A 16,426-nucleotide genomic window follows, 5' to 3' on the forward strand; every position below is an offset into this window, starting at 1 on the left:
GAGATACTCTAACCAAGATTTTCTTGAGAATATATTTTAATTATTTTCAATTTTTTCAGGGTTTTTAAAAAAATAATAGTATAAATATGAGAAATAATTGAAAATAAAGTAATACAAATAAAAGATATTTTTAAGAAATATTTGAAAATACATAGCATTCTAAATTACACTTTTATTTTAGAAAACATTATAAAATTACTTTTTAAAAACCATTTTCAATTTAGAATTAAAAGATTTTATGCATGCTTCGCGAAAATGAAGAAAAGCATGAGGGAAGAGCTGATTCTATGGAATTTGTTGATATGTGGGGCTATTGATGCATGCACGAGATGGGAGAGTCCATTTGTGTAGTAATATCTTCTCTTTATTCTGTCATGGGATTTAGATGGTTATGGCTTTTCCATTTGGAAATGTTCAACCACCCATCAAACAATTCCCAGTCCAGCCTCTTCTGAAGTCAATCTTCGTGCCCTTTGAGATTCTATCAGGAGGTAGAGGAAGGCATTTCTGCACTGCTATTGATAGCCCTCAATTCCATCCAGCAGCATCAGGGGCCAGTAGTTCTAGTAGGGGTCCCTTCACTTCCTCTCCCAGTTTTGCAGAGACAATTCATGATAGTGCATCGTGTTTGCATTATGTCAAAACTTAAACATTCGACTAAATAGGTTAATTCAAATATGACACAAATACGATCTAATTATTAAATAAATAGCAGTTAAACTAAATCTTATTTAAGCCAATATAATTAATCTTCTCCCAACCTAACATGTTTATGATTCAATTAAACTATTTATTTAAAATCAAATTTTAATACAAAGCCCTAGTCTTCCTTCACTCAAAAGAGGTTACGAGTCAATGAGTTAAATAGGTTATGATTATAATTACGTTAATCAACACCACTATTGAATATGTATCAAATTCGTGTGGGCGTGAAAAACATATCAAGTTTTATTGACAAATCATATCAAATTTTGTTACCCGAATTTTGCCCTTCATTTCAATGTTGGATTTATCAATGGATGTTAGAACTTAGAATAAGTTGGGCTTAGCCTTATTCTCTGTGAATTAATGTAAGCACCCAGCTAAATTGAAATACATTGAAATAACTTTATTGTCTGTAATCACTAGGTCAGTGTCCATATGATGGGAAAAAATTCCCATGTGAATCCAAGAAAACAACACTTCCTTTCTGTCCAAAGACAACTACAGAAATATACTTTAAATATCAGGAACTATGAATTTACACGCAAGAAAGCACACCAGTGTGAAAAAAATTAAAAAATATAAAAATAAAACAAGAAAAGAATGAAGGAAGGAAGCTGACGAAGGAAGACACACAAGTGTGAAATTAGTAAGATGTTGAAAACTGTTCTGTTCCATCAGTTGTCACATTTCCATTTAGAGGTAGGCACACAGCTTAAGTAATGACACCAGCTACAATGATCATTTCCATTCTCTCCTCTGAACAGCATCACCAACCCAACAGTAAATCTGTAGGGTTTAACAGAAGAGATTGCAAATTAGATTGTGTCCAAGCAATTCGTAATCAGTAATCTACAGAGTTAAACTCACTACTGGAAATAATACAAACTAAAGATAAGCAAATGGCAAACAATTTTTAGGGCACATCATTCTCTTGGACAAATGATATTGTTCTTTTCATGTTTTAAGTAACACCTGAAATGGTAAATTTTATTTTTCACATCATTTGAGATGAATCTATCTTTCATATTGTATTCAATTTTTTTTGTGATGCTCAGAATTTTACAATTACTTTGTCTCTTTTATATCTGTTGGCACTATCTGAAAGATGGATTGTGCCTTCTAGTGTTGAAGGAGATGGGTGGAAAATTTATTTCCATGGGATGCCAGATGTTAAATTAGGGTTTAGTGCAGAACTCACCCGACAATCAGTAAAGCCATCGCAACCAACCAGAACGCGTATTGATAAACCTTGTGCTTGGATTTGACACGGGCATCAGCTGGACGATGCTGGCGCTTCACCCACCCAAACTGGGGTCGGAGCAACAACATGAAGCCAAGGAGGAATCCCGTCAAGAATCCTCCAATGTGGGCAAAATTGTCAACATGAGGAAGAATTCCAACTGCTAAATTAATGGCAATGATCACGACAAGTGTGAACAGAGCTGCAGCCTACAAAAGCAAGAAAGGAGGAAAGGTTAAATGCCAAGAATCTAAACAATCTTCTTCAAACTTCCTGCCTCAAAATCAAATTAATAATTAGAGCAACAACTTGAGTGAAAAACATCTCCCCCACCCCAACTACACACACAAAAGGAAAAAAAAAGGTAAATCAAGGATTAGCAGCAGTCACCTTGTTGGTATAAATACTCCAGTTGGTAATAAGCTCTGAAAGCATTGCTCCAAGAAGTCCAAACAGAGCACCAGACGCACCCACAGAGATATTGTGTTGAATGAAAAGGGAAGAGAGAATGCTCCCACCAAATCCAGACACCAAGTAGATTATTCCAATACGCACTGCAGGTTATATCCCCGAAATAAAAGAAAAATGTTAGGATACATAAAGTCATAACAAAATATTCAAGACAATAAAACACAATATCAGAAAAGCTCCATGTCATTAGTATATTAAAACGCCGCTTTATCATCATTGCCTAACCACCTAAGTCAAGTCCATGTATAAATTTTTTTGGCATGCAAATATAGGCAATCCTACAATTTCATTAATTCAAAATAGGGATAAGCAGAAATACTCCAGCAGCAGGAAAGAACAACACCACATACCAAATCCAAATTGTTGCTCGAGGCGAATCCCAATAAAGACTAAGCTCAACATGTTTGCGAGCAGATGTATAACACCTGCATGTAACCAGATACAAGTGACCAGTCTCCATCCTTGATCCCCATAAACTACCTTGTTCCACTCAAGACCTCCCAGTTTTTCCAATCTGCACAAGGGTAGAACAAAAATTAAGAATCGATAAAAATGAGTTCTAGTATGCCTGTTTTTTCTAAAGATAAACAATCAGACGTAATCAAAATTCGAACAGAGGGGGAAAGAAAAAAACAACAGAAAACAAGCAGAAGGAAAACCAAACTATGAGCTGCTTTTTTTCAACTCAAACTTATATATTCACATCTCTCCTTCCCAGCAAAAAAACTACACTGAAGTGGTCAATGATTAATATGCATAACTGGCATATACTTTCTACTCAATCTGTCACAAAATGATTTAACAATCTTTGACCAAGAAATTATGATAATCATGACATGACCTCAATTTTTTATAACAACTAGCAATTTTATAAGATTGTCTTCATGCTCAATGTATTCAAACTTTTGAGCACCAACAGGATTACCAATTACAACAGCCCAACAGAAGGTCTGATGATGGCTCTCATGGTTTTCCAGATAAAGATCATTCTTGTCAAACTTCAACAAGCTTAAAGCCAGGAAGGGTAGGAAATGAAGCCTCCTATTGAGTTTTGATGGCTTGGATTGAATATCTAATAACTTCAGCCTGCCTCAATTCTCCAGAGAAAAATGATCCAACATGAACAATAAGATTTATCAACCAAAAATTTCGTAATACAAGAAGATGAAAACCAACAGAGAGAACCAAAACATAAAAAGAAAGTGGTCAGTCTCATCTCTAGTACGCTCCATTTTTTCTCCCACTTTGCCTGTAATTACAATCTAATAATTAGACCCACCAACTTATGGATCTCATTAGAATTCCAAGGGTATAGAAAATCAGTATGATTTTAACCATGAACTATGAAGAGTTTTGAAATTGACCAAAGGATTTTATACAGGTCAACAAGAATCAGTCTAAGCAGATTAACACATAAGGTGGGTGTTTCTACAAAGACACACACTAACACGAAACTGAATAAGAAGACCGACCTGCACGAAGATTTTCTTAACTAGATGCCAAAAATTTTCACAGAAAAAATGAACTCATTCTCCCAATCATATACTTGAAGTCAACCCGAGTAAATACAGAACAAGCAATAGCAGAAATTGAGACTCGTTCCAAGCATATAGCATGGAATGCCACAATCAAATCAAACTAAATTTTCCAAGGACAACCTTACAGAAAGGAAATTTTTCGGAAAACCATGAAGCCAAAACTCATGCAGAACAAACCCAAAAATCAGTTCAACATAAACCAACAAGAAATTTCAAAAAAAAAAAAATCTAACGAAACCCATAAATGCCAAAACCCATTCACAAAACACCAAATCAATGAACCAATCCAAAGCAAAAACAAATTAGGAAATGGGTATTGCAGAAAACTCACGTAGAAGACGAGGGGCCAAAGAGAGGGTTCTCCCTGAGAGGCTGAAACGAGAGCCTCCGAAGAAACTTAGCAACACAAGCCCCCTCGATCCCGGTATTCTTCTTAGGGCAGTCATTGACATACATGACCACCACAAAAACAGCGACATTCGCTACAACAAACATGGGAATCAACCACGAAGTCCAGTGAGTCTCGGAAGCCTCCGCATAGTACGTAGAGGAGTAGTAGCCCGGCGGGTGGCCGTTGTTGCCCCTGTTCTTCATTCCACCTCCCCTCTCCAGATCTTCATTCGCCATTTTTCCCCTCTTTTTCTCTCTAAAAAAAACTGGCTCCGCAATCGCTGTATTGAGCTTAAATCTACCAGAGATAATGTATTTAAATAGAGAAAAAGGATTGTGAATTAAGAAGTAGCTTGGAAGTGAATCGGTGAAGGCTTCAATGAATGGAAGTTTCAGACGAAATAGAGAGAAAATTTGTGGGGTTGCAGATTTAACCGTTGAAAAAGCATGGTGATGGTGTGATATACGCACCCCTGTAGGCTTCCAACGCAGACGATAAGACCACCTCAAATTACCTCTTTACCCTTTCTCTTTCTTATCTATTCAATAATTATTTTATTTTTATTTCACATAAATTCGGTTATTGGACTCTTTATATATAATTATCGATTTCTTTTAAATTCATATTAATCACATTACAATAAATAATAAAAAAATCATTTACATAATACCCAAAATCTCCCTCGTAAAAGAAATAAAATTATTTATTTATGATTTTCTAATTATTTCAGTTATTAAAATGGACAAACTCCCATTTTCATGTCTTTTAGAAGAGGGCAATGGGCCCACACGGTTTCAAGTCTGAAGGGCAAAATGAGTGATGTGTTTGAGGTTTGTGCCACGTGGAATTAATATTAAATAATTTCAACTTGGGGGCATTTCTTTTGGGTGGTGAATTGGCTTTTCATTTGGACCTTTTCTTATGATGGCTACATTGGAGATGTAAACTATGGCAATTGTCTCTTCCTTTTTGGGCAGATTGAATGGTGGCTTGGAAATTGGTGATGAGGACATTGAGAGGGTTGGACCAGGATGTTGTTGTCAATTATAAAATACACGTATTCTGTTTTATGGACTGATGGCAAAATGTAGATGGTTTGAAAAAAGAAAGTACACTTTTTTGTGTGTATATGATATTCAAGTTGTATGAAGCAAAGAATTTGTATGTGAAAGGACATTTAACAACTCCCAACTTCCATTGGTGTAGTTCTCTATATCAACCAAGTCAAGTTTCACACCACATGTTCATCACCAATCTTTCCTCAAGTCAATTTTGACCACAATTGCATTGCCAACATTGTTGTCACAAATCTTTCCTTTTTATTTTTCCAATGCCATTGAAAAACCGAACAAAAATTTAAATGTCAAAGAGATCAGAAGTGTTTTCTAAAATTACTATCAAGCATATTAGTGTTTTTATGAAAAACGTTAAATTAATTTTCAAATTTTAAAAAATTAAAAAGTGCTTATATTTATTTTGAAAAAAAAATTATATTCCTAAAAAAATACTTCAATCAAAAAAGTTTCAAAATAAAAACATTCCTAAAGAAAATTTAATACAATTTTTTTTAAATGTAATTAGATAATTATTTTAATCTTCTTGATTGTAATTATCCCTACAAGGGCTTAACTTCAACCTCAATTTAATTTTTTTTATTTATTTTTGCAATTAACTTTTTGACCTTTTTCTTGGAAAGCAAAATAATGGTTTAAATGTGAAAATAAATATAAAAGAAATTGATGAGGGTATTTTAGTAAGTTGGGAAGGGGTGGTGGGTAAGGGTAAATGGGTAACAACCCCAATGAAGAGGTGCGACGCGTTTGGGAAGTGCAGGCGTGTAAGCGCGTAGAAGCACCGCGGAATATCCACGGTTACGTGAGATGACAGGCTGGCAGCTTTGGTTGAGAGGTTTTGCTTAGAAGCCACTGCCTGTCCTTCTTTCTTAGCCACGTGGTGATGTGTCTTCTCCACTCATCCCACCTTGCGTTTTGACATTGACGTCCGGCCTTGCATTTTATTTTTTCCAATTAATAATTTTTTTTGGGTCCATTCAATTAATTTCAGTATCATATTTATTGAAAGATAGGATATAAGTGTATAACATCAAATATGATAATATATATATTTATATTATTGAAAATGGGATAGAATATCTATCATATATCATAAATTTATTATTTTTTTATCACTTATTTTACAAAATAAGTAATTTTGATTAAAAAAATATAATTTATAGTTAAAAAAATTAAAAATATATATAAAATAATAATTGTTTGATACATAAAAAAAATTATATATTAAATAATATAATATTTTTATTTATAAATTATAAACATTTTAATGATGAATATTATTAATAATTAATTAATTATTCACTGAATTTTAAATTATTAAAAAAAGTTTATATTTTTAACAAATATTAAAGTACAATATAATATTTATTTTAAACAAATATTAAACATTAAAAATAATATATATATTTTTTATTTTTTTTATTCATTTTATAAACTAAATATTTGCATATAATATCTTAACACATTCGTCGGGAGGAAATTTCCTCATTGGACGATAAATACCTACCATAATATAAATGAATCATAGGAGTCTATACATTTTTAGTAAGGACAACAACTTATACCGGTCTAGAAAAACTTAAAAGCACTGTTTGAAGACTCGACTTGTTGAAAGAGCTCACTTCCTTAATTCATTTATTTAAAACTTATTAACGAAAAAATAAAGTCTGATAAAATATATTGTATATTATTCTTTTTTCGGATAGACTAGACCTACACCTACCTATATATATATATTTATTTAATTTTTTTATTTTAAAAAATTTAAATAAAAAGAGGAGTAGACTAACTTATTTTAAATTCTTGATAAGTATTTTTGGAAAAGAGGGTGAAAGTGGAAAATGTGAATTCTACACCATTCTTAATATGTGATAGTGTTAAATAGCAGCGGTTGGTAAACTCTGCAACCACTAATACCCTTTTCGAGCAACCAATAGAATTCATTCTTAAATTAAATTAAAGTAGTATACATTTGGAAAAATTACTATTTAGTATATAAGCTAAGTGTCTGCTACCGTCCCATTTCTGGATAGGTGATAGGCATGATATTTCTAAATGGATTTGATGATGAATCTGAAAGTTGAAACATTGGAATTGTTGGTTCAAGGGATCAGATGAAAGCATTCAAGTCTAAGGAACAATGAGGTTGGTGGGTGTCTAGTCATCTGTTTTCAAAGCCACTGCATTTAATCTGCCAATGCCCAGTGGCCGACTCGAGATTTTCATTTCTTCAATCCTTTCATACCGAGGCTGGTGGAATCGGATGATCCATGAGGAGGCCGAATTGGATGATGCCTCTTGGTTAAACCGCTGAATTGTTTCCTTCTCTTATCCAACGAAGAGACTAGTTTTGATGCACTCAAAATGTTTTTAACAAAAGTGTCTTCTTACGAAGTATTCATTTAATCTTGAATTCTTCGCCCAAATATGGAGAGAATAAAAAGGGGACAATCTACAAGTATAATCTCTAACATATGATCCATTAGATTATAAGCTAAGTCATAAAAAGCATCAACTGTGAATGTTGAAGAGTAGTTTTAACATGGCATTGAAAGTAGAAGAATCTTATTTTAACTAGATATAGAATAGCTCCAAAATAAAGTAATCATTCTTATTATTGTTAAAGTGTTGTCTCAAAAATATTGGAAACAAGATGGTTTTCTAGAAAAAAGCTTTTCTTAAGTTTTTTTTCCCTAAATTCTTTGTTACTAGGATTGCATTGATTAATGTATGATATAACACTTTTTATAATAGAAATTTTGAACATTCCCAATTTATTCATTTTCGTTTTAATTTTCTTAAGTCCTTTTTTCATAGCTTGTTTAAAAAATAATGGCTTTTTTTTGGATTCATTCAAGATATTTTTCCTCATCTAGTTGAAGAGAGATTCTTCAATTTTCAATCTCATATTAACGTTTTTTTCTCAACATTCAAAAGTAATGTTTTTTATGACTCAACTTATTATCTCATAGATCATATGTTAAGACAGTTAGACTAGAGCCTTTAAAAGTATAACATGATGTAATAAATTTGGATTTATTATTTATTTAATAATTATAGTTTCACTTTTATCTATTATATTCCATGCATTATATGAGTATTTTAACCTGACATCTTTTACATTATACATAACTTAGGTGTATTAAGAGTTACACGAAATATCCAAATCATGAGTTTCTTATAGATAGATGATTTATTCACAACAGATTTGTGAACTTAGACAATACATTTGAGACTATAGTGCATTACATCTTAATTGAATGGATGACTAGTCTTAGCCATCAAAATTGGGTTCCCATAGTGAGTGCATTGATGTGTATTAATTACACATTAGATGGGACTTATGACGAGTCAAGACTTCACCAAGCTACTATATTGTATGATGTCTCAACCTTAAGAGAATACTTAGCTCATGACAAAGTTTGTAGGGACTTTATCCTATGGGTAAGATCATAATGTAATCATATATTTCTTATGGATTGGATCACTATTAATGGAAGTCAATAGCAATTGGTATTCTCGATAGAGACACCATGATATTTCATAGACTTTAAAACAATGTATCCCTTAGGATGTTCAAAGAAAGTATATTCAGCTAAACTAAGGTTATAGTAGTTCCTTAAGTGAAACTTAATATAAGCTCTTTATGAGTTAAGACATATTGGTTGATCACATAATAGAAGAATTTGTAATTCAAGAATGACAAAAGTAATCTTGATAAGTTGATAACATTCACCTTATTAGATTATAAATGTCAGTCCATAGGGAAACTATATATAGTGGATAGTAGGTCATAAGCTCGAGCACCTTGTGTCTTATTATAATTACATAAGGTACTGGAGTGCAATTGACTCTTTGTAATAAGATATTGAGTCAATTTCAGAATTAGATTTTGAGGAAACTAATACCATCTTGTGGTTTATAGTGGTTTCCGCTCGAACTCATATTCCTTGATGACATGGTTTTACGAGGGTTTGATTAGTTCTTAGTTGACTTATGTGCATAAAGGCATTTTAAAAAATACACAAGATTGCACAGGGGTTAGTGAAACATCTCTCTAGATTTGGTTAATTGATTAATTGAAGTTTAATTGGACTAATTAAACAATTAAGACCTTTTTAGACTAAATTAAGTGATTCAAGGCCAAGGTGGATTCATGTTACTTCAGTTCATAAGAAGCTTATAAATTACTCATTTAAGGGTTAGAGCTTCAAATTTCTTTTATTCACTTTCTCCTATAGTTTCCATCCTCCCAAAGATTTCTACCATCTTAGTGTTAAGACTCAATGATGAGTCATTAGTTGGAAGATTAGTGGGTTTGCAAGATTTATAACTATAGTGGATTTGGCATATATCATCATCAAAAGAAATTGATATAAGAACATTCAAATCTAAAGTAAGCACACTAGACTTATTTTCTAGATTTTAAAAAAAAAATTAATGTTATCAGTGCTTCCATTATTAGGATCTAGAAAAGTCTTAAGAAGATTGCTTGTACCTAATAAAAATCCAGGGATAGGAAACAAAGAAATCCAAAACTCCCAACAGAGACCATGTTTCTTCTCCATTCCCCCCATATTTATAATAGAAGTATGATCATCATCTCAAAACTTTATTAATTTTTATACTTTTTTTAGTAATATTTAAAAATATATTATGAAAAATATAAATAAAAATAGAGTAGCAGAGTAATATAAAAAGAAAATCCTTCTTAATATGTGTTTTTGGCTATTCTTGATATGTGATTGCATTAGTTGGCAGTGGTTACCACCTCTCCAACCACTAATCCCCCTTTTTGAGACAGCAATAGAATTCATTCTTAAATTAAATTGAAGTATTTTACATTTACTAAACTACGATTTAGCATGTAAGCTATGGTTCCACCGTCATCCCATTTCTGGACAGGAGATGGTGTGAATGTGATATTTCTATTCACGTGGGAATTGGCTTTTAGAGATAAAAAAAAAATTAAAATTGATGCATTCAAGTCTAAGAAAGCATGAGATTTTGGTGGGTGTGCAGTCATCTGTTTTGAAAGCCACCGCATTCAATCTACCAATGATCTCTAGCTGGCTTTGCTTTTCATTTCTTCTGTCCTTTCACACCCAGGACCAGGAAACGTGCAATGCATATTGGATTGACTAATCTATTGGTTAGGTTAAGGGTTTACCAGAATTCTATGGCATGTTTACTTCATTAAGGCTCAACCCAACCAGAATTTTTGGATCGTGAGGATGATTTTACCATAGACCTTAGTATGAAAACTCTCTCTTCTTTAATCAAACTTTCATCGTAACAAAATTATGACTTAAATATTGACAAACTTAAAGTCTTATTTGAAATAGTTTCTTTGAAAGCTAAAGCTAAAACTATTAAGGTAACATTGGAGCTTAAAAAAAGAAAAGAGAACTTTGATAAGAAATAATACTTGTGTTGCTTGTCAGGCTTCTTTTATTTTTATTTTTTACTGTAGGTTATAAATTAGTCAAATATACCTGAAAGCTATTATAGAATTTAAAAAAGAGTTTGGCTTTCAAAAAGCACACCCAAACATGGCCTACAAGCCTGACATCTAACACCACAAGATTATGACCCAATCATACAACGCAAGAATTTAGTTCTTGGGTTGAACTGGTAACAAATAGATAATGCACAGTTAATTGACTGTATAAAGAAAGGTTGCTAGTGGGTTTTGCCACAAATTCAAGCATAGATAGAATCACTCAAGGACAAAAGGTTGTTTGAGCAATATATTATATCAGTAAGCAGCACTCACGGTTGTCAAGGGACAAAGTCAGTATTCTGCATACATGATCACATTAGCAGCTTCCTTATATCTATGGATTAACCCTATTTCTCAGTTGTGATGATAATGAAGCAACCCCATCATTGAACTAAAAATAAGCCCAACCCCTGGTGATCATTGTGGTATAAATACAAGTTAAACATGTTTTTGATTCATACGGGTACTTTCGGTTTCTCCTAACAAACAATGCATGAAGCTAGACATAAAAAACTGTTAGCTAATATTTATCACCAGTGGAAGAGGCAGAAAGATTGCAGTTTCCATTTCCAGTTCCCAGCTCCTCAAAATGCTTTTGCTGTTTCCCTAACAACAGCAAGCTTGGCAAGGAGACCGCATAGCTGAAGATACGAACCAACTCCATCACAGATTCTCATATGGGCGAAGCCAGTTTCCTGCAGCCTCAGAAGGGTAAAATTAAAAACCATTTCAAAGATAAAATTTATTGAGAGATATAGCAAAGAACCATTAGACCTGATAACAGTAGACATACCTTCATGAATTCTAATTTCAGGTATTCAGCCATGTCATAATTTTTAATGATTCGGAAAAGGGTTGTGATTATGTCAGTGGGGGAATAACCAAGATCATACAGCTGCTTCAATCCATAACAAGCATCATCAAATTTCCCCTCAAGTACATTACGGACCATATTCTTCACATGCAAAGGATGAGGTTGGTCACAGACCTGAAAGCCCAAAAAGATTAACAGTGCAGAGGGGACAGTGATTTTACAAAATTTTAATTAAAAATGCTAGGTGTATTCCCAGGTTGTGAGTGTGCAACCTTAAAAACATTTTCTTGGTTGACAAACCGGAATCCGCTGTATGTAGCTTGCAAGTTATTTAATGCTTGCCTCATATCACCATCAGCAGTAAAGATGATTGCTTCAAGACCTTCCGGGACAAAAGGAACCTTCATTGTTTAAAAACACCAATTAGTTATATATTTTCACCAATTTATGATCGGTAGTGTAATAGATTTCAAGGCAATGCCAAAGAAATTAGATGACAATTTACAAATAAATTGGAAGGAACCCATGCAAAGCAAATATGGAGCACCCACCATCAATTTGCATTCAACAACCAAGAAATTTATAAGAACAATAATGTATTGATAGTCAAAGTCAAAGGCTGCATAACCTTGGACTCGATCGAGATGTATCACAACCTTCTATGGGCTAAACGCTAAATCCGATTGGATGAAAAGGAGCCAAGGACAAACCAAGAGAGGTTTGTCCAATTATTTTGATCTGCAGACCAGGGTGTTTCCTTCTTATTCTTTTTCCTTTATTGAATTATAAAATTTTTCTAATGAGGGAAGGGAAAGGACAAGTAAGCTGAGCCTATCTAGGCCAACAAACTTCAAAGGGATTTGGCTGTTTGTTATGGTTAGCACAATGCCAAAAATGCAGTGATAAGCAGAACAGACAGCATGAGTTGTCATACCACATGATGTAATATCCCATCTAATTGCTAAAAATGGTTTGTACATCAAACATTGGTAGAGACTATAATTCAACAAAGACAGGATAGTTCTCCCATCAACAGTCTAATCAAGGCAGAGGCCCATCCCTTTTACAGCCTAAAAGAGGCATGTGATTACCTGAACATTTCAAGATAAGATACAATGGCCAACTAAAAGCCAGCAAGAATTTTGGTTTTGCCAGAATGTTCATCTGTAATTGTATGTGAAATTGAACAGCTACAGTACTGAAATTTAGTCATGCAACTGGGAAGACTGAACCAGGAAAGGATCAAATTGAAAAAGCCTAAGGACCTAAAGAAACACCCAAAAGCTTGAAAAGCCTAGGTTTGATAACTGGAGTCATGATGCTCCACCAGAAAATCCATGAAAACTTCTAGCAAAGTATTTTGCATCAATATCAAATAATGTCATACAGGGAGTTTCATCTTTCATTGTAGAAAGCTACCACTCTTTCCATGGCATTTTTCTTTGTAAAGAAACAAGTGAGTAAGAGCCTATTGGCCCACCATAGTCCTACCTGTCGCTGTTTGTAAAAGCAGAACTTTGTGAACCTATCACCCCTCTGATTAGCTTAGTGGGGAGCCTAAGTCTTATACTGCCCCATGTATAAGACACTTCTGTGCATTATATCTATTGAGGACCTATCTTCTAGCCCAGCTGGTTTGCTCATCCAAAGTAGCGCAAACCAATGTATGCCAAGAAAAAAGCACTCAATAAAAGGATGATCAAATATGAACTAACAAGTCAAGGGCAGTTAGCTTGACATTTAAGCAACATAAAATAAACTGTGTGATAATTCCTGCAATGGTTTCCAAGTGCTTTTTAAGCCCTAAGCCTACTGGGTGCTTTAAAAGGTGAAAATGCAAGTGAATAAATTACACTGATGCAGCCTAACTTCAAAGCAAAAGCACATGTCAAGAAAATTCAGAAACAGAGTTAAGCAGTTAATTGTCATTTTAAGACGACAAAGAACATGGCTTTTAGCATCCAGTTTGGGGAGACAAACTAATTTTAAATTGATGTAAGGGCCTAACAATTAAATTTGAGGTGAGTTTCAGGAACTGAAGTACGTATTTTACATTAGGTAATAGGTGCAAGTGCAGAGAGCTTTTTACTTGAGATGCTTTGATTGAGTCATGCATAAAGGAAAAAGCCTAGAACATCTTTTGAAACATCGATCCACCGCATAAGTGATATAGTAGACAAGATGTGGGAGACACTATTTGCAAGTACACTAAGAGTGCATTTGGTAGTGTTTTTAAAAAGCACTTCTCACATAAAAAGCGTTTTTTAAGAAAAATCAAACGTTTGGAAAATTTTAGAAAGCATTTTTAAAAAGTTTGAAAAAAAACATATAGTGCTTCCTGGAAAAGCACTTGATAGATGATCCTTCCAAAAATTCTTCTAGAATAAATACATCCAATAAAAATACTTCGAGTAGAAACACTATCAAACACACTCTAAGAATGTCAAAAGGACATGGGAAAATTATACAATTAGGAAAATTGTTAACAAGTCATTTTATAAGTGACTAAATGGTTTTTAAAGAGCAATAAGAGCCAGACAGATTGATGTTTTCAAACCCACAAATTGGAAAATGATAGAATAATCATATTTCAATCAATCAACAAATATTGTAATCACAACTATGTTCCTTCATCGTGTGCCATTGCATGGAGTATTGAGTAGAAAGTGTCGAACCTTCTCTGCTTCAACCACCACCATCAGTCGACCAAGGATCTCCTGATCAGATAATCTTGAAAATCGAACAATGGCACATCTACTCTGAATAGGCTCAATAATTTTGGAGGAGATATTGCACGCAAGGGCAAAGCGAGTGGAATTTGAATATATTTCCATTGTCCGTCTCAATGCTTGTTGCGCTCCAGTTGTCATGCTGATGTTTGTTCAATATAACCAAAAAACAACACCCCAGGAGAAGGACATAACAACATCATAAGCCCGGGTAAATAAAGAAACACTGTGAAAATTGAAAAATAAAAAATCCAACGAGTAGTGAAGATAACATTTTACAGAGATGGTCCTTTTTATAATTTCCGGGTCATGGATAGAGGAAGCCAAAGTGATACAGCTAAAACATCAACATTGTCAAACATTATCATTTCTACTCACCTGTCAGCTTCATCCAATATGACTATTTTGTGACTCCCAGAAGGCAATGTTACTTTCTTTTGAGCAAACATCTTGATTTTGTTCCTCACTACATCAATGCCCCTAAATGGAACAATGACAAAAGATTTAGAAGGAGAAGAAAAAAAAAAACACCAAAAATATATGAAACGCCCAATGCTAAAAAAAACTTGAGTTTTCTCCGACCTGTCATCTGATGCATTTAACTCTAATACCGCCTCCCTGTAATTTGCTCCCAAAAGCTCGTGTGCAAGAGCCAATACACTCGTGGTTTTGCCAGTTCCAGGAGGGCCCTTAAAATTATAATTAGAAGGAAGAGTGTCCATCAACAACAAAGTACTTATAGGAAGGACTTAATCAGAGAAACAAAAAAGCATATATAACCTATGTGAACAAGTTAAGCCATATCATCATTAAAAATTCCAAAATTGCAGACTTCAACCCATGCAAGTAAGAAAAATTAGTTCTGAAATGCTAATCAAACAACATAATCTGAAATTTAATTCGTTGCTTTTCTTGGAAGGAGAACAGATCATTACTTTGTCACAACCAAAAAAACACTGAACCACTCCCAGTAGACAAAAGCCAACGACAATTCAAACGCATTTCCCTTAATTTCAGAAATTCCACACAACCACTCCTCAATTCCACTCATTCTAAAATCTAATTTCACCCACAGACAACAATACCCGTAAGAATTAAAAAACAAAAAAACAAAAGCACAAACAGAAATAAATAATGGTTTAATTCGCGCTAAATTGAAAGGAAATCCTAACCGATAAGATCAGATTTGGCATATTGCCATCGCGAGCTATGACTTGGAGCCTAGAGACGGTATCTTCGTTGCCAACAATATCTGCTACTTTGGTGGGTCTATACTTCTCCACCCATGGCATGTCGTAGTTGCTCATCGAAGACGATGACGCCATTGTTGGTTTCGCAGGCGATGAAGAATTCCAAAAACCCTATTCTAAACCCTCAATTTGGAGGGAAAAAAGGCGATCTTGGGACTGGTTTTCTAATTTTCTTTTCTTGGATTTTGCAGAATAGTCCTCCTTATTTGCATTGTTCTTTCTGAGCCTATAGACGGTATATATATATATATATATATATATATATATATATATATTTTCCGATAATGAAAAAATTCTGTGTTACAAAATTTATGATGGAATTAAAATTAAATTTATACATATTTCAATTACTAGGAGGTTGTATTTTTATAGATATTTAAATTAAAATTTTTATATGATTTTTTAAGAAGGGTTTAACTATTCCTCTCTCCTTTATATGAATTGAAGAAATGACATATGACTTATTTTATATAAAAATTAATTAATTTTTTTATAAGGGTTCTTTGGATGGAAGAGTTTTATTAATAGGGGTAGTTTGGGTAAAAAAGTTTTATCCCGAGGTTTTACTTTTAGATTAATAATAATAATAATAATGTATATATATATTTGAAATTTGATATATAATTTTTGTTTTTCATAAAACAAACCAAAAAATATATGTTTATAATTTTAGGACTATGTTTGGAGGAAAAAAAAAGTGAAGTTTTATTTT

At 33.3% G+C, this 16,426-nt stretch overlaps 2 protein-coding genes across 2 annotated transcripts; both read right to left on the reverse strand.

The window, feature by feature from the left end:
- Positions 1-1,083: 1,083 nt before the first annotated feature.
- Positions 1,084-4,778, reverse strand: LOC100241085 (RHOMBOID-like protein 2). Its single transcript, XM_002283223.3, has 5 exons — positions 4,286-4,778; positions 2,767-2,930; positions 2,336-2,499; positions 1,904-2,154; positions 1,084-1,491 (listed from the first exon to the last, which is right to left on the reverse strand). Exons 1-5 carry the CDS (start codon positions 4,579-4,581, stop codon positions 1,380-1,382), a joined length of 987 nt encoding a protein of 328 aa, XP_002283259.1. The 5' UTR covers positions 4,582-4,778; the 3' UTR covers positions 1,084-1,379.
- A 6,363-nt stretch (positions 4,779-11,141) lies between these two features.
- LOC100246202 (replication factor C subunit 2) lies at positions 11,142-15,942 on the reverse strand. Its single transcript, XM_002283210.5, has 7 exons — positions 15,637-15,942; positions 15,047-15,153; positions 14,843-14,944; positions 14,411-14,606; positions 12,008-12,136; positions 11,715-11,909; positions 11,142-11,616 (listed from the first exon to the last, which is right to left on the reverse strand). The coding sequence occupies exons 1-7, from the start codon at positions 15,787-15,789 to the stop codon at positions 11,506-11,508; spliced, it is 993 nt and encodes a 330-aa protein (XP_002283246.1). The 5' UTR covers positions 15,790-15,942; the 3' UTR covers positions 11,142-11,505.
- Between the last annotated feature and the right edge of the window lie 484 nt (positions 15,943-16,426).

Source organism: Vitis vinifera, chromosome 2, assembly GCF_030704535.1.
Source record: "Vitis vinifera cultivar Pinot Noir 40024 chromosome 2, ASM3070453v1".
NCBI classification, from domain to species: domain Eukaryota; kingdom Viridiplantae; phylum Streptophyta; class Magnoliopsida; order Vitales; family Vitaceae; genus Vitis; species Vitis vinifera.